At 38.0% G+C, this 22,800-nt stretch overlaps 2 protein-coding genes across 4 annotated transcripts in view; one reads left to right on the top strand and one right to left on the bottom strand.

Annotated features, from left to right (window-relative positions):
• The window catches only part of Xkr9 (XK related 9), a 50,107-nt gene extending 48,587 nt beyond the window's left edge, over positions 1-1,520 (bottom strand). Inside the window, exon 1 of one of the 2 annotated variants that reach the window (XM_074068690.1) lies at positions 1,260-1,520. The gene's annotated coding sequence lies outside the window, so the exon portion shown is untranslated. Of the gene's footprint in view, positions 1-7; positions 1,182-1,259 lie in introns of those variants that run through there. The other variant, XM_074068691.1, reaches the window with a different exon arrangement.
• Positions 1,521-1,622: 102 nt separating this feature from the next.
• Lactb2 (lactamase beta 2) overlaps positions 1,623-22,800 on the top strand; it is a 47,871-nt gene continuing 26,693 nt past the window's right edge. The window contains exons 1-3 of one of the 2 annotated variants that reach the window (XM_074068689.1): positions 1,623-1,851; positions 8,951-9,114; positions 15,293-15,419. In XM_074068689.1, coding sequence (XP_073924790.1) covers positions 1,730-1,851; positions 8,951-9,114; positions 15,293-15,419 — 413 coding nt within the window. In that variant the 5' untranslated portion in view covers positions 1,623-1,729. The remainder of the gene's footprint in view (positions 1,852-8,950; positions 9,115-15,292; positions 15,420-22,800) is intronic. The other variant, XM_020166580.2, reaches the window with a different exon arrangement.

Below are 22,800 nucleotides of genomic sequence, written 5' to 3'. Positions count from 1 at the left end.
TACTAACCTGTTGATTTGTAAAGTAAATGTGAGTCAATACCAGACAGTCTTCTCTTTGGGAGGAAAAAGAAAGACTTTTCTAAATAAAAAACTTTTCTGAAGAAGAAATAAAGTTAAAAATGTAAAACCTAAAATTTTGACCTAAGCATCTAATGTGTCATTTATTTCTAAAAGGAATAGGCCAGGACAGTGGATATGTTCTACATGTCTTTTTGGAGTAGTAATGACAGATGATTGCCCTAACAGAACTTATTATGTACATTTTCTTTTCCTTTTTTTTTTTTTTTTTTTTTTGGCAGTACAGGAGTTTGATCTGAAGGCCTCAGACTTGGTAGCAAACACTGTATCACTTGACCCATGCCCCCAGCCCTTTTTTGCTTTTTAGTTAATTTTCAAGTGGGATTCCGGGTTTTTTTGGTTATTTTTTTTTTTGGCGGTGCTAGAATTTGAACTCAGGACCTCACACATGCCAAGCAGGTACTCTATCACTTGAACCACGCCACCAGCCCTTTTTGTGTTGGGTATTTTTGGGATGTGGTCTCTCCAGCTATTTACTTGGGCTGGCTTCAAGCAGTGATCCTCCTGATCTCTGCCTCCTGAGTAACTAAGATTACTGGCATGGGTCACTGATGCCCAGCAGGATCTCCCATTTTTTAAGCCTTCCTTGTTGTAATCCTACCTAAAGCCTCTCTTATAGCTGGGATTGAAGGCAGGAAGCTTCACGTTTGATTTTGGCTTTTTGTTAAGATGGGGTCTAACTTTTTGCCTGGTACCCCCGGTCCTGATGTGACCTCCTGAGATGGGATGTGACCCACCATGCCTGCCCTTGCATTTTCTTTTTGGTAACTTATAACTCAATTTTTTAAATGGGGGGCAGTAGTTAATTCTTGGCCAATTAGGAGGACTCATCACAGAGAAAACAAGTCCTTTTCACATGTTGGACACAAACCACATCCAGGAGACCAACCTATTTCCCTGAGGCAGGTGTTGGGGGATGAACTCCTTGACTCTCCATGTATGGGGACAAGAGTTGATGCAAGGCTGGCAGGAACAAAGCCCCAGACACGCTCTGAGCGAGTATCCCAAACTCTGTTTTTCATTTATAAAACAGAGGTGGAAAAAAAAAAAAAAACAGTGTCTATCTCTTAGAGCTATTTGAGGATTAAATGAGATCTACTTAAAACCATATCCGCAAAGATTAGTTACACTGTTTATTATTGGAAAACAAAAAAACCAAGCTACTCTTCAGCCACACATACCCAGCCACTGCTAAACACCGCTCCTGCCTGGAGCACGCTACTGGAGCACTAAGCCCCAACCCTTGTCACGTAACAGGTTAAAATGTCCCTCGTCCACGGGGGCGCACTCGCCTGCCTGGACACAAACTCCGGTGAGAGAACCAAGCTCCGCGACGGCACCAGCTTCTCGCCTAGTTCCAGGTCGTGTCACACCACCCGAAACCACGCGCCAGCGAACGCCTCCGCGCCACCGCCTCCGCTGCCCGCGCGGCCTCACCGGACCTCCAGTCCCACCCCCGCCGCGCCGCTGGGTCCCGCCCCCTAATTTCGAGTCCTCACGTGATCTCTGACCCCGCCCCCGTCCGGCTATCCATTCCCTCCCTCTGGGCTCGTGCGGTGTCGCGTGAACACCGTCCGCGCCCATTCTCCTTGCTAGTTGGGTTCCGCGCCGTAGTCCGCTGCAACTCAGTTGGCTAGCGGCTGAGACTGCGATGGCTGCTTCGCTGCAGCGTATCGAGCGGCTGTCCAGTCGGGTAGTGCGCGTTTTGGGCTGTAACCCGGGCCCAATGACCCTACAGGGCACCAACACCTACTTGGTGGGGACCGGCTCCAGGTAAACGTCCCGCCCCTCCCCCTCGACGCGGGACCGTGCTCGCCGAGCCGAGAGGCTGGGTGCTCTCTGCCGGGATTACGACCACCTACTCGGGTGGCATCCTCTACGGCCGAGGGAGAAGTGAAGAAGGGAGGAAAAAAAAAAAAAAGCCCTTCCTACTTTTGAAGGGTTTACTTCCGATTTACTTTGCTTGTTGAAGTCTGAATGCCAGGGTGACCGTGTTTAATCAGAATCGCCTGGAATTCAGAATCCAAGAAAGCGTTTGCTGTACTTTGCTCAGCTGACTTTCACGGGCGTTTTGCCCAGTCACAAAAGCGATTGTGCTGGGGACATTTCCTTAACTTGGCAGCAGGGGGCAGGATTTTCTTGCTTCCAACTTCCTTGGGTCTGTAAAACCTGAAAGAGAACCCGCAGCTCCTGCGAAGGAGGAGCTGGCCGGAACTCTTGTTTTGGGGGAGAGGGGCGGGGGGTTGGTAGAATTGTATGTGAAGAGCATAGCTCATGGAGTTTTCGTCTAAAAATCTGTACTGCATTTATTGTTCGATAATGAGTTTTAGAAGCAGCAAACTAGAAAGGACTGGAAGTACTGTAAGCCAGGTAGGCAAAAAGTCCAGAATAACCAAGCCAGGGTCGGGTAAGTGCAACAACCTTAGGCTACCTCCAGAATGTAGGAGAATAGAGAATTAAGTAGAAAAGGATGTTAGACTTTTAGAGTGTAGTCTGTCCAAGCTGGGCCTCCCTCAACCCAGTAAGTCCACAGGCATTCTGTCTTGAATGTGTCATCTTAAAGTAATTCTAGAGTCAGCCCTTCAGATGAAAATCGCTTATAATCCAAATTATCCTAGAAAGTCTCCAGAGCACCATGTTGGAGATCAGTATATAGTCTCAATACTTTCAACACAACCTGTTTTTCTTCAGGGTTAAAACAGATGGCTGGTTCTGTTTGAAAACAAGATGAAGTTGGCTTGCACGTAGAGGCCATGTTGTGTGAAAAATACATACTGTATCTTTAAACACTAAAATCACACTCAGCATAGCAAAATGGTTGTGCTAAAAAGAGACTCCAAAGACCTGAAACTAATTGAGAGAAGAACAGATTGATGGTTTCCCATCTTAAGTTACTTAACATTATTACATAGAAGTGCAATGACCAGTGGACTCTCATTATTTACATTATGTCTGTATAAACTAGGATGGATTAATGTGCCGATGACACTGTAACATAGGAAGTAAAAAATGACTAAGTATTAATTGGGTCCAAGTCAGATGTTCCAAGACTGGTATCCACCTGTTCCACTTCACAGAACAGTTCTAAGATCACATTTTTCTATTTCTACATTCTATTATTTCTATTTTTCTATTTCTATCTTGCTATCTTTTGACACCATTGACTTGATTTGCTAACACTACGTCCAGATTTCCTCTTAGCTCTCGTATCTGCTCTTCTCATTCTCCATATTTACCAGATGTTTGTTTTCCTCAAAATGCAATCCAGTACCTCTCTTCTGTTTTTATACCATATGCCTTACCTAGGTGATCTTTTCTTCCATGGCTTTGATACTATGAATTATTAACTCCTGAATTTGCAACTCCAATCTAGACAAAAGATAAACAGTATTTAGGCTCACATAGCTGACTGCTTTCTTAAATGTCTACTTGCATGTCTCACAGCCACTTGAAACATTTCCCAAACTGAACTGGAAATCAGTTCACTGGAGTGATCTTCCCTCCTCCAGTGGTCCCCAACTTGGTAAAGGGACAAGGAAAAAAGGCCTAAGTACCTTCCAGGATATTTCTTTGCCTCCTAGCATACATCCATGTGATTTGCAAATATTGCTTCAATTCCACTAATACGCAGTCCAACTCTAGCATAGGCTTCTGTTGTAGCCTCCTAAATGGCTTCTCTACATCTGGTTTTGTCCCTCTTCATTCTCCCACATATAGCCAGAATGGTACTTTAAAAATGAAAATCAGAAGGCCTTGCATGCTTTGGCTCCCACCTGTTTCATCAGGCTTATATCAGACCTGTCTCATGCCAGCCACACTGGCATTCCTGTAGGGCCTCAGATGAGTTGTATCATTTCTGCCTCAGGGCTTTTGTGCACACTTTCTTCTCTGTTTGTCTCATCCCTTTTTTTTTTTTTTTTCAGTACTGGGGTTTGAACTCAGGGCCTACACCTTGAGCCACTCCCAGCCCTTTTTGTGAAAGTTTTTTTTTTTTTTTTTTAGATAGGGTTTCGTGAATGATTAGCCCAGGCTGGCTTCGAAGTATAGTCCCCCTGATCTCTTCCTCCTGAGTAGCAAGGATTATCGTTGTGAGCCACTGGCTCCTGGCTCATCATCCCTAGCTTCTTCACCCAGTTAACCTCACTCATCCTTTAGAGCTCACTTGAAACGGCATTTCCTCATGGAAGTCATCCCTGTGATTGTCTTAGCACCCATATTTTTATAGTCCTTATCCCAGCAATAATAAATGGGGTTGTGTGTGTATTTGTGTATGTATTAGAAGTTTAATGTGTTAAACTTACATGTCCCATTAGAACACTGAACTTCAGTGAAGACTTAACTGCTAGCACCTAACACAAAGCTTGTATTGCACAGGTAGTACAGTAAATATTTGCTGAATATTTGCTTACATTTTTCTCTTAGTTCTCAACTGTTAAGATTCTAGGACTACTAAATTACTACAGTTTTACCAAATCTTTTTTCCTCCCTTGTTCTAATCAGCCAGCCAATGGATGCCAGATGCATCTCATTAAAGCACTAGTAGCACTTGTGAAACTTACCTACATATTCAGTAAGCATTTGCATCAACAAATGATAACCCAGCTTTTCAGGGTATTTCATCATTCCTCCTCTGCTCAAGAACCTCTGATAGCTGCGATTTTAACCTTTCCTGTCAAAAGTGTACATACCTTAAGGGCAGATAATAATAGGAAAATAGAGTCCAGTAGAGTTAAAACTCTAAACTCTGATTATCTAGATGAGAATCCAGGCTCCATTTACAAACTGTATGACTTGAAATAAGACAGATATCTCTCTAAATGTCATGTTTCTTACCTGTATACAACAAAGGTTATATAATACCTATCTTATAGGGGTATTGGGAATTCAGTGAAATCTACATGAAACATACCAAAAGCACAGCAAATTCTAGCATGTGGAAAGTATACAATGTTAGCTGTTTACCACTTCTGCTTTCCTTATAACTTTTGGCAACACTGGGTTCATGGTGGATGCTCAGCAAATATGTCATGATTTTAAGAGAATGGAGCAAAATGACAGAGCTACCAGTTAATTCCTATCTTAATATGGATATAAAGTAACTGTAGAGTTGATTCTTCTAACTTACCATCATTGAATTTTTTTCCATTCATGTAGCAGATGATTATTATGTGCAAAGTGCAGAGTTCTGGTGAGTAAGTCACAGGCCCATACAGATTCATTTGCACGCTTTTCTTCAGCCCTTTATGTATATTGCATTTGCAAAATGACTTCCTAAGATAGGAATATTATCTCTGATCATGAACAAAGACACCCACCCACATAAAGATGACACTATCTAATCTGCAATAATTGTGCTATCTACAGTAACTATTACAGATAGAATAACTGTTTGTTAAGGAGGAAACAGAACTTTTTTCTAGTCTAATGCTGATGTTATATTTATGCTAGGATGAATGATTCCAGGTGCTTGCCTAAGCAGTCCCCTTCCTCCAGAGAGGAAACGAATGTCTTCAATGGAGAAGTCACTGCATGTTGTATCTGTTCATTAGTGCTGCTCAGCACTGCCTCCTGCCTACTGTGTAAAACTGGTACAAATCATTCAGCCTTTCTGAACACCAGTTTCTTTTTCTGCAAAATAAAATAATAATTACTAAAATATTGCCAACTACCTGGAGTTGATTTGAGGATTAAAATATAAGTATAAATGTTCCCAATAGTTTTTATCACCATGTCAATGTAAGATGCTTTCTGCATGACCTTTTTTCCCTTCATACTTGCTACAAACTCATTTTTTAAGTTTTATAACATCAAGATACTGCTTTTCCATTCTCCGTAAATTGTGTTTATTCCAGGACTTATAAAAGACCTTTATTCCCAACTTGAGTGTCTATCTTTTCCAATCCCAATTTTGTTAGACTAAGATAGATCGTTAAGAGATCTAAAAAAGGAGGCCTGGGAACCATATTCTCTAGTACCGGAGGCCTATTGTCATCACTCATTTGACCTGCAAACAGTCAGCAGAGGCATTCTAAAAGACCTGTTTTTTCTCTGCTGCTAGATTTTGGCAAATCTGTTCGTTAACCCTGTTAATTTTGTCATGACTTTTGATTACCATGATATAGCCTGGTCTTTAAAATGTAGAAATTTAAATTCTACATTTTAGATTGCCATATATTTCAAAACCATTTCTTAGAAGTAAAGAAAGGCAACAATTAAAAAGTAATAAGGGGCCTTTATTGTTTGGAAAATTTTGCAAGTTTTTTATTGTTGTTTGTGTCTTAGTTTTTTTTTGTTTTGGGGGGTTTTTGTTTTTGGCAATACTAGGATTTGAACTCATGCCGTCACACTTGCTAGGCAGGTGCTCTACCACTTGAGCCATACGCTAGCTCTTTTTGCTTTAGGTATTTTTTGAATAGGGTCTTGTGGTTTTTTGGTGCGTGATCCTCTTACTTACACATCCCACATAACTGGAATTACAGGCATGTACCACCACACCCAGGTTTTTTTATTGAGACAGCCCTGAACTGGCCCTAAATCATGATCCTCCTGGTCTTTGCCTCCCAAGTAACTGAAATTACCAGCATGAACCACTGGCCCAGCTAAAAAGTCTTGATCTGAAGCATGGAAGAAATCTCAAGGGCCAGAAGAGTCCCCAAATAGTCTGAGTGATATTGATTAAAGGGCAGCAAGAATATGGGGTAAATAAATACCAAATGACCTCAAATGAGTAGAACCAGTGTTATATAGAAGTACTATAGTATTACTGTATGGTATATTATTATTTTAGTGTGACTAAATGTACACAAAGCTAAGCATCATACAGTGTATCATAGATATGGAAATAATTCCTGGAACCAAACTAACAAGGTTCCTGCCCTCACAGAGTTTATACAATAAGAGATAGTGAATAAACATAAATATATATTTATATGATAATAGTTACTGTGGAAGAAAAGGAAGGGAAGATGATTAGGAATGGCATCAACATTCATTGTGACCCAAATCATACTCACCTCAGATTTGCTTCCCCCCCTACCCTGTGTTTACACTCTTTGTTAGTGACACTCCAAACATCCCACTAGAACCCTGAGAATGATTGACTCTTTTTCCTTCCAATCCTGTTGATTGTGCCTTCTAAATGGTTTTTAAACCATCTCTGTCCTTACATTTCACTCAACAGTATCTCAAAATGCTCCTTTATCCACTGTAACCATCTGGTCACTGTCTCCAGAATGATGAGTTCAATGCTACTTCTAAGGTCTGTCCGCTACTCTACAGAACTTAATATATAAATAGAAGGCAACAAGCCATAAGGCCATTGCCTCTTTCAGTGAGGGGCCACTTTTTTAAAATTTAGATTCTGTTTTGTTTTGAGGCTTTTGTTGGTTTTTTTGTTTGTTGGTTTTTTTGTTTGTTTGGTTTTTTTGTTCTTGTTTTTTGGTGCTACTAAGGTTTGAACTTGTGCCTTATGCTTGCTAGGCATATGCTCTACTACTTGAGCCATGCCCTCCAGTCCTAAAATTTAGTTTTAATTGAGTCATAGAAACATAAAAATTGTACATATTAATGGAATCTCATATAATGTTTTGATACATGTATATATTGCATAATGTTCAAATCAGATTAAACAACTCAGATATTTATCACTTCTTTATGATAAAAACTTTCAAAATCCTGCTAGCATTTTAAAATGTATATACATTGTTATCTATAGTCACTCTGCTGTACAACAGCACACCAGAACTTCTTGTTCCTATCTGGCTATAACTTAGTACAACATGGTTTGGTTTTTTTCAGCTGTGGGTAGAGGAAAAACAAACCCTTCCAATGCAAGACAGCCATCTACTTACTTCCTATCTATATACCCTATTTTAATGCTCTGAAAAATGCTTTCTGTTACTTGCTACTTTCATTGTTTGTTCATTTGTTTTTAGTCAAGACACCGCTTCCCCTTCCCATCCTCCACTAAACAGTAAGCAGGGTTTTTGTCTTGTTTTCTTCAAGAAATAAAGGCATTGTGTTTGGTATATAATCTGTAAACAGTTATTGATGAATGAGTGAATGACTCATACTTTTTTCAAGTCTAATCTTCTCTCAGACAGCCAAAATTAGTGAGATTACTATGAAAGCATGAATTAGTTCATGAATTGGTTCTTGAGGAAAATGTCACCCTGATTTCTTTTGTTCAGGAAAACAGAGAGAAAAGCCAGCCCATTCAGATATTAAGGAAAGCAAAGTATAGAGAACACTCACAAACACAAGCAAAAACTTAGAAATGATAGGAAAAAAATAAAACAACTCAGACTTTTCCGCCATGTTTCCCTTCAGCCCTTTTGCATGTGTAAGGGCACAAGTATAAAACTTAAGTGTTAGGTATCTAGTGCAAAAGACCAAGTTTCTTTAGGGATGCTATTGAATTAGATTCTTTCGTATCTATGATATATTTGAGAAATTGTAAAATATCTGGAAGTAAGAGCGTACATTTGCTATCAGAATACCTGGGTTTGAATGCTGATTCTGCCATTTGTCTGTGGAGTAATATTAGGCAAGTTACTTAACTTCTGATCATACCAATGAAATACCTGCCTTAAATGGTTATAAGGAATACAAGTGGAATAGGGCCATGTTTATTTTAATAGCTATGTCAGTGTTCGAGATTATTGGTGTTATTCCTTGTTCAGACTTACATTTAGCTATAATTCAAAGAATTTATAGTAAGATTAGTTAAGCTGAAGTAAGATATAGCTGTTTTCCAAGCAGGTGGAATGCAAAGCAGTTTATATAGTTTCTTAAATTTAATATAAGTTATCTGAGTAAATATGCTAATATTAATTCTGTGTTCCAATGTGGTGATGTTCCATTTCATTTTCAGGTGCATCCTTATTGACACTGGAGAACCCTCAGTTCCAGAATATATCAGCTGTTTAAAGCAAGCTCTTACTGAATTTAACACAGCAATCCAGGAAATCCTGGTGACTCATTGGCATCATGATCATTCTGGAGGCATAGAAGATATTTGTAAAAACATCAGTAATGGTAAACAGAAAAGCTTAAGCTCACTGAGGAAAGCTGTTTGGGGAAATCATTCCTAACTTAAGCTAGGAACTTACCAAATACCGTATATTTAGATGGTACTTTTAGAAATTGATAAGATGTGAATGCTGTCCTCAATTTTAATGAAGGAGGAAAGGAAAAGTTCTGTTTTCTATTTCAAATCCTCCCTCTTACTATTCACCTTTTCCCAGTGATAAAGATCAGTTTTAATTTAGTCTGTGTGACAATTACTACGTAAGACTGAATAGCTCACAACTGTGAGCATTTACTGCATGCCAGGCACTGTGCTAAATAAACACTTCACATGGGTACTGTAAGGTACTTTGTGTTATTGTCCATGTCCCAAATGGATGATCTCAGGCCTCCCATAACTTTTAGGCAATTACTAAGGTATACTGAAATTCAGGCAAAATATTGTAGCGACAATTCCCTTTCTCTGAAACCTACCCAGTACTGACATTTTTCCAACTCTCTCCTAATTCCTTCATCTCACCACCACTTATAAGTCATTAAACAAATATTCAGATGACTACTCTATGTAAGGTACTACATATAGCAGTGAACAAAAAGACTGCTGTCCCGAAACTTTCCTTCTACTGGTTCAGTAGCCCTAATCTGAAAATCCAAAATGCTCCAAAATCTGAAACTTTTTGAGCACCAACTTGATGCTACAATTGGAAAAGTTAATGCCTGCTGACCCCATGGACAAGTCACAGCCAAAAAGATAAGCATACTAAAAATAATTGTATAAAATTACCTTTAGGCTTTGTGTAGAAGGTATATGTGAAACATAAATAAATTTCATGTTACACTTGGGTCCCATCCCCAAGAAATCTTATTATATGTTGCAGATATTCCAAAGATCCAAAATCTGAAACACTTCTTGTCCCAAGCTTTTCAAATAAGGAATACTCCACCTGTAGTAAGGAAATTAAGTGGTAGATAAATAATAGATCAGATAATGATAGGAGCTATGAGGAAAAAATCTACAGGAAGAACAAAAGGAGAAATTAAAGTGGATGCAGTGCCAGGGTGGATGGAGTGAAGGGTAGGCTCTTAAGAGGAGGTTATGCCAGGCAGAGGGCATTTTAAGAGCAAAGATGCTGGAATTGGGAGTGTGCTTGGCATGTACAAGATAAAGCAGGGAGGTCAAGAACAGTAATTCACAAAAGGATGTGCATTTGCATTCGACTAATATTTTTGAATATTTGTAAGGTGACTTTAAGTTTTGAGACTGCATTTAGGACACAGTGATAGGCTCAGCTGCTGTACCCAGTGTCTCAGGCTGCCATTTATTTAAAAAAAAAAAAAGCTTTCTAACTCAACATTTTACTTGCCTTCTTTCTTCTAATCCAAAGGGACTGTGTGTCAGAGGAGCTCATAATTTCTCAGCTGGTCTTTTCTTTTTTTTTTTTTTAATTTTTTTTATTATTCATATGTGCATACAATGCTTGGGTCATTTCTCCCCCCTGCCCCCACCCCCTCCCTTACCACCCACTCCGCCCCTCTCCCTCTCCCCCCGACCCCCTCAATGCCCGGCAGAAACTATTTTGCCTTTATCTCTAATTTTGTTGAAGAGAGAGTAGAAGCAATAATTGGAAGGACCAAGGGTTTTTGCTAGTTGAGATAAGGATAGCTATACAGGGAGTTGACTCACATTAATTTCCTGTGCATGTGTGTTACCTTCTAGGTTAATTCTTCTTGATCTAACCTTTTCTCTAGTTCCTGGTCCCCTTCTCCTGTTGGCCTCAGTTGCTTTTAAGGTATCTGCTTTAGTTTCTCTGTGTTGAGGGCAACAATTGCTAGCTAATTTTTTAGGTGTCTTACCTATCCTCATATCTCCCTTGTGTGCACTCGCTTTTATCTTGTGATCAAAGTTCAGTCCCCTTGTTGTGTTTGCCCTTGATCTAATGTCTGCATATGAGGGAGAACATACGATTTTTGGTCTTTTGGGCCAGGCTAACCTCACTCAGAATGATATTCTCCAATTGTATCCATTTACCAGCAAATGATAACATTTTGTTCTTCATGGCTGCATAAAATTCCATTGTGTATAGATACCACATTTTCTTGATCCATTCATCAGTAGTGGGGCATCTTGGCTATTTCCATAACTTGGCTATTGTGAATAGTTCAGCTGGTCTTTTCTTCAGTTTTCCTTCTCTAGTCAATGTGCCCATTAGATTTTATGAACTAAAACACTACTTTTAGGGTTCGTAATTCACTTTGCCACTTTGTTAATCTTTTTTTGCATGGAAATCCATTTGAAAGATTAAGATATTTATGTTGCACTTTTTCTTTCATAAATCAACTTTCTGAGCTTTAATTTACATATATAAAAAGTGCCCCCATTTTAAGTGTACAGTTTGGTGAGATTTAACAAAGGTAAGTGCCTACATGACCACTGCAGTCAAGACCCAGAACACCTCCCCCACCCCAAAAAGAGGTCGCCTCATGCCCCTTTGCAGAGATTTTACACCTAGCCTCTAGCAATTGCTGAACTGCTTTTTTTCACTGTGTATTAGTTCTGCCTGTTCTAGAATTTGACATCACTCTCTGTCTGTTTTCTTTTACATAGCTTCATTTTTCTGAGATTGACACACGTTCCATGTATCAGTACTTTTGTTTCTTTTTATTTCCAAGTAGTCCATTGTATAAATAGACTATGACTTGTTTATTCACCCACCTGTTAATGGATATTTGATCCATTTTCTTTAAATTAAAAATTAAAATAGTCTTGGGTTCCAAACAAAAATAATAAATATTGTATAGTAGATTACCTACTTAATTGATTTAAAAAAAAAAAAAGAGAAAGCTGGGTGCTGGTGGCTTATACCTGTAACTCTAGCTACTCAGATGGTAGAGATCAGGAGGATCGCAGTTCAAAGCCCAGACAAATAGTTCAAGAGACCCTATCTCGAAAATACCCAATACAGAAACAGGGCTGGCAAAGTGGCCCAAGTTGTACAGTGTCTTCCTAGCAAGCATAAGGTCCTGACTTCAAACCCTAGTACAGCCATCCCCCAAAAAAACAGAAATTTGACCCTGTTTTTTATAGCAACTAAAATTTAAATACTTTTTTTGAGAAGTGGGTTGGTATCTTTCTTTCTGGACTCTATTGAAGCTAGGCAAGCTGCATTCAGACCTTGCGTTGCTCAGCATTGAAATTGAACAGAGATTCCTTACATAATATCCCCGCAAAGTTCCATGTTATTTTTCATTCTTTAAATCCTGGATCAGGTACTGTGGCTCATACCTGTGATCCCAGATAGGCAGGTGACCATTGGTAGGAAGATTGAGGTCTGAGATAAGACCTGGGCAAAAATGCAAGACCCTACCTAAAAAATAACTAAAAGCAAAAAGAAGGGGTGGAGGAACCTGGAAACATGGCTCAAATGGTAGAGCACCTGCCTAGCAAGCATGAAACCCTAAGTTCAAACCCCAGTATTGCCTAACTAAATAAAACCTTCATCACTAGCATTCTTGTCCCATTTTGCTTTATTATTTTGTTCCATATTGTTTTGTAGCTGTAATTTTTAGTGGGGCAGATACATTTCAGGTATGTTCAGGGCTAACTACCTGTATTTTCACAGGCCATGCCAAAAAATATAAATGCCATTTATAAGATACAGTAAACTTGAAGCAGCCTGTTTACATTTTCAGACATAAATCAGTATAATCTGGGAACTAGTGATTTACAGGGAGTCAGAATTTTACTGGAAATAAAAAGTAGGTAGTCCCAGGCTGTGTAGGTATTTGGTTTGGTTTTGAGTAAGTGCTGTAAAAGATACTTTGTTGTGTGATAATTAAAAGTTATTTTGCAACAAAATTGAGTCTCAGCCACATTTTTCACATCTCAGTCTGAGGAGTCAAATGTATACATCTATGTTATTCAATTAGAATGTGTTTTTATTAGAAATTATTATAAACAGTATCACATTTATTATCAGCTTACATGACTAGCACATTACTACTATTTAAACTTAACAAATAACTGAGGGTTTGTTTCTGTTAAAAGAAATTATATGATAGAGACAGAGAGTAGATAAATAGTTGGCAGAGTCTGGGAGGGAATGAATAGGGAGTGATTACCTATTGGGCTCAGTATTTCTTTTGGGAGATTTGAAAACTAGATAGTGGTGATAGTTGTGCAATTCTTGGACTATAGTAAAGCCTGTTGAGTTGTACACTTTGGTGAATTTTATACTGGTATGTGATTGCTTTCAGCAGATATTCTCCATTCTTCCCATAAGAAGAATACAATACTGTTTTCATATTTGCACATAATTTTGAAAATTGACACAAAGTTATAGTATGACATTGTTTTGTAGTTTTGAAATAGTTGTGATATTTTTGTAAGGACTGTGAACCAAAGGTCTTTCTTTTTTGAGACAGGGTCTCATTATAGCCCAAACTGGCCTGGAACTGATAATCCTCCTGCTTCAGCCTCCTGAGTGATGGGATTACAGTTGTGTGTATCACTGTGCCCAGCAAACAAAGGTCTTATAACTAGAAATATAACACCTCCACTTCTTTACCAAAACACACAACTATTACAAATTAAAAACAAAAAAGCCTCACCATTCTAATCTGATACATAATATCAGTTCCCAGGAAATGGTTTTTGTTTAGTTTTGTTGGTTTTGCTTCAGCCTCTGAGATACAAAATAATGGAGTTTGAGGTTGGAAGGGGGAAGGTGCTGTTTGCTGTTGTTTATTTTTTTTCAGTGTTTCCATCTTCTTTGTCTACCATATTAGGCAGATTTCTATGCTTTGTACATTCTTTGAGATTTTTTTTCTCCCTCCGTCTTTCCACTGCTACCACCTTAACCCTAATATTCACTGTCTTCCAGTTGGGATATTGCAGTTATCACCTCCTGGTTCTGTCTGATTCCCTCTCCACTGTCCCCACTTAGAGCTGCTGTATTGATCCACCTACTAACACCATCTCATTATCTTCCTAAAAAGTATGTAGCGGCCACAACACAGAGCTTAAAATTCTTCCATTCTGTGAAAGGCAATTTAAGGCCCTCCATGACCTGAGATCATCTCACCCATGCAACTTTTTCCACTCTTCCTGGCCGGTATTTTGCATTGAACAGGTAGGTAGCATTATCACATGGTAATAGATGCTCATTCTCATTTCCATATTCCATGATTACTAATGCTATTCCTCTTATCTACAAGACTTTCTCTGCATCTTTACCTATCCAACATCCTGTAAACAACACCTCAGTTTCTATTATATTTATGAATCTTAACTGTTTCTCCTTTTTCTGAAATCCCATTGCTTTTATTAGCTGAATTGTCTTTTTTGATATTCTGCAAATGGTACAAATGTAAGTCTTTGTTCCTTGTTTGCAATTTTCTTTCCCCAATTATGACATATGTTTATATTCATAATACATAGCATACTGGTTAGATAATTGGTAGTCAGCTGTTGAGTGGCTAAGTAATTGATTTTCTTCGTGTTGGTAAGGAGTAGTATATGTTAAAACTTATTTTAAAGATTTAATATCTTTTTTTTTTTGCAGTACCAAGATTTGAACTCAGGGCCTACACTGTGAGCCATTCCACCAGCCCTGTTTTTTGAAGGGTTTTTTCAAGATAGGGTCTCATGCACTGTTTGTCCAGGCCTGCTTCAAACTGTGATCCTCCTGATCTCTTCCTCCTAAGTAGCTAGGATAACAGGTGTGAGCCACTGGCACCTAAGTTAAAGGTTTAATATCTGATGTTTGGGGTTCTCTTTCAGCACTCACAGCAAGGCCCACATGCTAGCTTCTTATTATTAACTACTGCCATGACTTCTATATGATATATAGGCACCTAGATAGAGAACAGTGCTCAGGTTCCTTATAACTGCCTCTTCAATACATGTTCTGGGTGTCAAAGCTAGCTGAGATTATGAAGAACTACTTTCAGACTTTTACACAGACTGCTATTGACTAGAGGAGCATGGGAGAATAAAAAGCTCTTTTGTTGAGATATATGAAATAATTACATCCCATAGATAAGCTGTTATATGTCATCCCATTTTCTGTTGTCCTAATATTAGTATTTTATACAGTCATTAACAAGTACTACCTGTATGAAAGTTAATTTCTTAAAAGCCTTAATCATTTATAGTGTAACTTAATATATCTACATGTTTTGTGACTAGACACTACCTATTGCATTAAAAAACTCCCACGGAATCCTCAGAGAGAAGAAATTATAGGAAGTGGAGAGCTACAGTATGTTTTTCTGAAAGATGGAGACGTGATTAAAACTGAAGGAGCCACTCTAAGGTAAGTAAATGTCCCTTCGGAAAAACAAGGGGGTCTGTGTATATGTATTATAAAGAAGGGTGAAGGCAGATTTAGGCATATTTGCTTATTATGTGAAGAATACCCCAGGAAGGATACAAAACAAATCTGGTAACACTGGGGAGAGGAAATGGATTGCTTGAGAAACCAGAAAGGTTTCTCTGTATACCCTTAATTGTTTGCTTGAGTCCTACCATTTTTTTTCACATAAATAAAACTTAAATTTAAAAAATTAACATTTCCTCCTAGGGTGTTTAGGGCTCTACCTGTACTTCAAGGCTCTCCCATATTCTCATTTGAAAAGATGACCCATACCTATGATAATTACATTTTAGGCCAAACCCATAACCCCTCATGACCTGTTACAGCGACTCAGAAAGGTACTTCAAACTCAGTAATTTTTAAACTGAAGTAATTATAGCCCTTCTCTATCCTCTACAATCTGCGCTTACTTTCTGATCTCAGAACATCTACTTTGCTCTGTACTGAGAATTTTACTCATTCTTCTAAGATCCTTCAGGATTGCCTTTAACCTTTTATCTGCTGTTCTCCTTTACATCCCTCCCTGCACATGCATATCTAGGTAGGTTAGTTTTTACCTCAGAAATATTTGTCAGTGCTAGCCCCTCTTCATGTCCACTACTACTACATCTTCCTGCCTCCAGGCTTTCCCCTTTCCAGTCTATCCCTTACATACTTTGCCACTTGAAATGTTGGTGGCTCTCACTCCCTACATGTTCATTCTCCTTACTGTGCTACAGTCTGGCCCTAAACCACATTTCTAGTCTTAACTCCCACTACTCCCTTTCAAACCCTATTAGTCATAAGTAAATAAACCTAGACATATATGTGTTCATGCCTTTAACACTTCCCCTTTTCTGGGCATTGCCCCTTCCCCCACATTTGTCTCCCTGGTAAATTTATTTGTTCTTCAAAGCCCTGTTCCATATTACTTACTTTGAAAATCCTCTTCCAACTTTTTGTATAATTTTTATTATTTCATTAAAGCACTTATATTGTATTATAGTTTGTGGGGAGGAGGGGTGTTGGTGTTCCTTAAAAAGGTAATCAGCTCTTTAAGTTCACAGTGATAGTTAATGCCAGTTGCCATAGTAAATCAACTTGGAAATTATAATGGCTCAAACATGAAATAAGTTTATTTCTCAGTCATATAAAATCCCCAAAAAAGGTTATTGATTAGCAAGTGGCCCTCAAGGTGTTCAACAGGATAGTGATTCAGATTCCTTCCATCTTGTGATTACACCCTCCTTGCACTTGACTTTCAGAGTTGCTGTGCCCACATCAATCAATCCATCAAGTAGAAAAGAGCAGGGTAGGTTTTCATGGGCCAAGCCTTCTATTGCTTTGGCTATAAATTCAGTCATTCAACCCCAAACTGTAGGGAAGCTGGGAAATGCAGTTTAATGACATGACCACAAAAAAGAAGAAATGGGTTTGGTAATTAGCTAGCCATAATATGACAAAGGCAGATACTGGTTCATCTTTATAGCCTCAGTCTGTGGCACATGGAAGGCACTAGATATTTATCCTGCAAATAGTGAATGTCTATAAAGAGGCAAGAAGATGAACATTTGAATGAGAAGAGAATGTGACGTAATGGGAATCCATATTCTTCAAACCAGTACCGCCTTTTCCCACTATGCCAGTTATTTTTTAAAATCTCTGAACAAAATCATTAGAAGAGGTAAAGATAGACAGCAAGTGGTTCATTAAGTCTGCTGTCTCAAAAGTTCAAGGTCATAGTATTGGTTTATCACACTTATCTAAGAATCATGCATATTAGATTTATACCTAATACTGCAGGTTAAGAATATCATCCTTTAGGCTAGCAGCATGGCTCAAGTAGTAGAGTGTCTGCCTGGCAAGTGCAGGACCCTAAGTTCAAGAATATTCAGCCCTTGGAAGTTAACTACTACCAATGTGAGCAGGACATACATTTTAAAACTTTTTATGAATATGTATGTATATGTTAATGTATGTATAATATATAAGCAGAAAAGTGTTCATATCATCAATGTATAAAGTGACAGCTTTTTACAAACTGAACAAGCCATATGAGCAGAACTCAGAGAGGAAACAGAACTGTAAGTATCAGTGCCCCAAAAGACCCTTTGTGCTAGCTCCCCATCACTATCTCCCCCTTAGTTAAATACTATCTTGAATTTGTGGCATAAATCGATCTCAAAATTTAAAGGATCTCAAAATTATCTGACTTCTATTTTTTTTTTAATTTTTATTTTATTCATATGTGCATACAATGTTTGGGTCATTTCTACCCTCATCTGACTTCTATTTAATACTTGTTTTGCTGCATTCAAACTAAGACAAGTAAATAGGGAAATCTATTTTAAGGTGGGAGGGAAACTAATAATCAAAGATAAAAAGCATGTGTACTTTTTAAAAATGATTACTGTCAAATAATTTTTCTTAAAATATCTAATTATGATAAAACATTTAGTTTCTGAATAGCCATTATTTCCAATTTCCACTTGTATAAAGTCAGTAAAACTAGCTGCTTTCAGTATTTATCTGAAAACTTGTTGGTAAATAAAAGTTCCATAAATAGACGGTTAAAACTTGATTAAGTCTTCAAGTATTTATGGTCCTGTTGATCTTACCTACTTGCCAACTTTGAAAAAAATACAGTAAGAGCAGAGGTGATACCCACCAAGAACCCTTGTAGTAGAAAGCAAGAAAGGTTTTAATGATAAGAATTTATTCTGGATATCACCTTCAGGAATCTTCCAGAGTTTAATTTCTTGAAGAAAGATCAATCTGGTAGTTTCTGTTGACTGTCATGAATTTTCCGAGAGCCATCTTCATGGAGTCTACTCCATACAGAAGTGGCAGAACTGGTAAATGGGAAGACCACAGTGGCATTTCCTCTGATCTTTAGCAAAGCACCCTTGATGTCATTTCTTCTCTGCCCATGTTAATTGAATTTTCACATAGCTTTATGCAAATAAAATCCTTAGTCACCAGGTACTTCAGAATTGGAATTTCTGATCCCTTAATTTAAGAACTCCTACTGCCTGCAACCTAGAAAATACCAAAGAAAAAACATTACCAAGGTCTGGTGCAGTGTGGCGAGTTGGTAATAAAGGAGACATTCAGGCATGTGCACAGATCAGACAGTTGCAGACTGGAAAAGAATGACTCTCCAAATGATTTTTTATGAAAAAAAAAAAAAGATTGGAGCGCTATTTGTTAATACATTCTATGTGCTCAAAGATTATCCATAAGCTATGAAACGCACCCCCACACACATAGTTTGATAGTTGGCTGGCAAATTAACCTCCTGGAATTATTTGCCTATAACATTGAATACTTTTATTGACAGGTTGTAGCAGGTTTAGTCAGACAAAATAAATAATTTCAAACAGCTATGTAATACCTCACCACTGGAGCAACTATACTATAGATATAAAGCATATATATGTATATGTATGTATATATATGTATATATATATATATACATGTTTTATACGTATATAAAGCATACACTTGGAAATTATAACAGCTTAATATTTTAGGAGTTTTTTCCAGTACTGTGGTTTGACCTCAGGACCTTGCACTTGCTAAGTAAGTACTTGAGCTACTCTTCCAGCCCTTTTTGCCGTGTTATTTTTTCAGACTGGCTCTTATGTTATTACTAGACACAAGCAATCCTCCTATCTAAGCCTCCTCAATACCTGGGAATATAGGTATGACCCACCATGCCCAGCTTGTTTGTTGAAATGGGATCTTGCTAATAAAACTGAGATCTTCCTGATCTCAACTTCCCAAGTACCTGGGATTATAGACATGAGCCTCCACTCCTGGCCAGCATAATAGTTCTTAATGCCAGGCATTGGCCTTTCAAAAGTAATTATTCCCATCATACTGGTGTCTCATGTTTTTATATATTATAAATGTATTATGTTTTAGCAGATTTTTAAGATTTTATAGTTTCAATATTTGATAAAAAAGATTTGATTAATTTTTATTTTTTGGCAAAAGAGAACTTCTGTGAATTTATAGTCATTTCAGTTCCCTTAAATGCTAGTAAAAACTGACTTTTTCAAATGTCTTTTCAGAGTCTAAGGAGATGAACTTACTAGTTTTCCTCAAAGCTTTATTATTATTTTAAGGTATCTTAACCCATTACTAAAGCTAAAAAAAAAAAGTATCTTGTAATATTGAAACACCCTTAGACTTTCTAAATTTTGCTTAGTCATATTATTTTTCAATGTGTTTTTTTAATTTTTATTAATATTTTATAACAATATTAGTGAAATCGGATGTAGTTAGTATATTATTCAGGGTTCTCCAGACAGACAAAATCAAAAAGAAAGGAAAGGAAGGCCACAAAGAAGGAGGGAGGGGAGGGAAAAGAAGGGAAGGGGGGGGAAGGAGGGAGGGGGAAGGAGGGGAGCAAGGGAAGGAGGATGAGGAGGGATATTTTTCGATGATTACATCATTAGCAGCTATAAACACTGTATACATCTGAACCATGTAGTAAACTATGCTTACCTTCACTTTTCTTGCTTTCCTGAAGTTAGTAATTGCTTTGCTTTATTTGGATAGTGTGTTCGTTAGCTTTTCATCACTATAGCAAAATACCTGACATAAACAACTTAAAACTGACACAGATTTATTTTGGTTTCTGGTACCAAAGGTTTCAGTCCATGTTTGTTTGGCTGCATTGCTTCTGAGTCCATGCGTTGTAAAGCAGAACATCAAGGTGGGGAACATGTGGGGGAGCAAAGTGGTTCAGCTCAAGGCATACAGAGAGACAGGAAGGGGCCGAGAATATATCTCTCCAGAGATACCCCAGAGACCTACTTCCTCCCACTAGATCCCACCTCCCAATAATGCCATAAAACTATGAATCTATCAATGAATTAATTCACTGATTAAAACAGAGCCTCCAGGATCCAACCACTTCCCAAAAGCCCATGAGCTGGGAACTAAGCCTTTAACCTGTAAGCCTTTAGGGTGGGGGAGGGCGGTCTTTATATCTAAACCATAACAGATAGTTTTCTATGTACTTGTGACTAATTCAGCCTTAATTATATAAATCTCTCAGGATGTTTAAATGTATCAGGGATTCTCTCGATGTCATCTTTCAGAACTCTCCTTTTGCATCTTGTAACTTCCAACATGCTCCATCCAGTCTTCACTGGTTTTCCTCCAGGCCTAGTACTGCTGTCATCCCAGAGTTCCCATTGTTGGCACCTAGGGCTTCTTTTGCCTTTCTCAGTGTTGGATTTTCTATTTCCTGTTACCCGTAACCCTATTGTACCCCCTCTTTGGAAACTCAACTCCAATAACTTCTGGAGAAAGTGTGGTTATTTAAGACCTTTCATGTCTAAAGGTGTTTTTTAAATCTAACTTAATTTAAGGTTTGCTGGATGGGTACTAAGTTATAGTTAGATAAGAGTAAGGAGTTCTGGTGTACCATTGCCCAGTAGGATGGCTATAGAACTGTGTGAACTGTATGACAATGTACTGTATAGTTCAAAAGCTAGAAGAACAGATTTTGAGTATTTTTACCATAAGGAAATGATTACTGTTTGAGGAGACAGATCAGCTTAACTTTATTTAAACATCACACTATATACAGTTCTCAAAATATCACATGGTACCCCATAAATATTGCCACTTATGTTTTTATGTTTTATATATCAGTTAAAATTAATTTTTTAAGGTTTGCTGTATATAGATTCTAAAATGACAGTCTTTTCCCTTCTCTGTTTTGATGGTAAGATTTCATTTCCTTCTAGTTTCAGCATTGCAGTTGAGAAATGTGAAGCCCTCTGATTCCTGAACTTTTTTTAATCATCTATTTTTTTTGTATGGGAGGGTTGTTTATTTTTTGCTTGTTTGTTTGTTTTTTTGTTTCATTACTCCTTCCCAGCCACTTTTTTCTTAAATTTCACAATGATGTGCCTTGGTAATAGTTGATGATTCTGGGTCCTGTTAAGAGAAAACTGTTCATGACCTTGTTAATGACAATGGACTAACTTTACGAATGAGGACCATGGAAATAAATACGGGGCCTTCTGCAATCTGTGGAGTTAGAGAGATGACACTCCATAACTCCAGCAAGGACAAGCAGGGATTGATAACCAAGGAAGGGATGGAAAATGACTAAGAGGAAACATCAGGTGTCAGGGAATTCTGGCTAAACCAACTCCAGGAGATTATTGCTTAAGACAGGACAGGACAGTAACATATGAGAGGGCAGATATCAAGTGTAAGAGATTTCCTCTAAGAGTAGAAACTAGAGCCTTTTCTCAATGTCAGACCTACTAAGTATAAGGGAGGAAAGTTTCCCTCACTGGATCTAAAAATAGTACTGACAAAGACAGATTAACAGGAAAAGCAAAAACATACTGCTCTATTTAATAAGTGTTTTGGGGATTTGGGTTTTTTTTTTCTTTTTTTATTACTGTTGCACTGGGGGTACATTGTGACATTTACAAAAGTTCTTACAATATATCATAGTTGAATTCACTGCCCCCCATCATTCTCCTTTACCTCCACTCCCCCATTCCTGGAATAATTTCAACAGATCTCATTTTTCCATTTATATACATGTGTACATAATATTTCCATCATATTCTGTGCCTTTCCTGTGGCACAGGATCCTTCAGAAATAAAGACCCAAAGAAACAGGGAAACCTGTGTATTTTTATGCAAAATTTGATAAAGAAGTATATAGTCATGAAGAAATGTGATCAGATAAAGTATGATGGGGAAATTAGCAAGGCCTGTTTGTTCAGATTGTTCTCCGTGTCTCTGTGTCTTCAGAGATAAGGCTGTTCCTTCATCCAGGTGTGAAAAGGCACCTCTTGCGTGAGGGTCTAGTGACCTACTTCATAGAAAGGTCAGAAACTTCCTTCTAGGATTTATGACCTCGTTCAAGAAAGAAGGGCAGGAGGAGGTAGAGAGACCTTTCTGCTTTTGTTGTTTTCTCAAGTTCCTTCAGGTTAGTAACAGTACTCGGTATGCCAGTGTGCAGTATTTTGGAGTAACCTGTTCTAAGCCCTGTCATCAGAGAAGACGAGAAGAGCCTGATTAAATTTTGATCACAGCAAAGACTCTTTGTCAGTCCTTCATTTCAAGTCCTTTTTAGCCTAGAAATGTGTTCTTAGGTTCTAGAAATACTTGTTAAAATTGCTTGTTGACTATTTTCTCTCATCTGTTCTGTTTCATATATGAAAACTCCTGTTATGTGGTTAGAATCCCTGAAGTTATTATCCTAAAGCTACTTTTTTCCTCTCCTGTTTTCTTCTTTTTTGACTTTTTATATATCTTCAGGAAGATTTTTATCTATTTTATCTCCTAATATTGTCTT

Source organism: Castor canadensis, chromosome 3, assembly GCF_047511655.1.
Source record: "Castor canadensis chromosome 3, mCasCan1.hap1v2, whole genome shotgun sequence".
NCBI lineage: Eukaryota > Metazoa > Chordata > Mammalia > Rodentia > Castoridae > Castor > Castor canadensis.
This window is presented reverse-complemented; position numbering and strand designations above follow the sequence as displayed.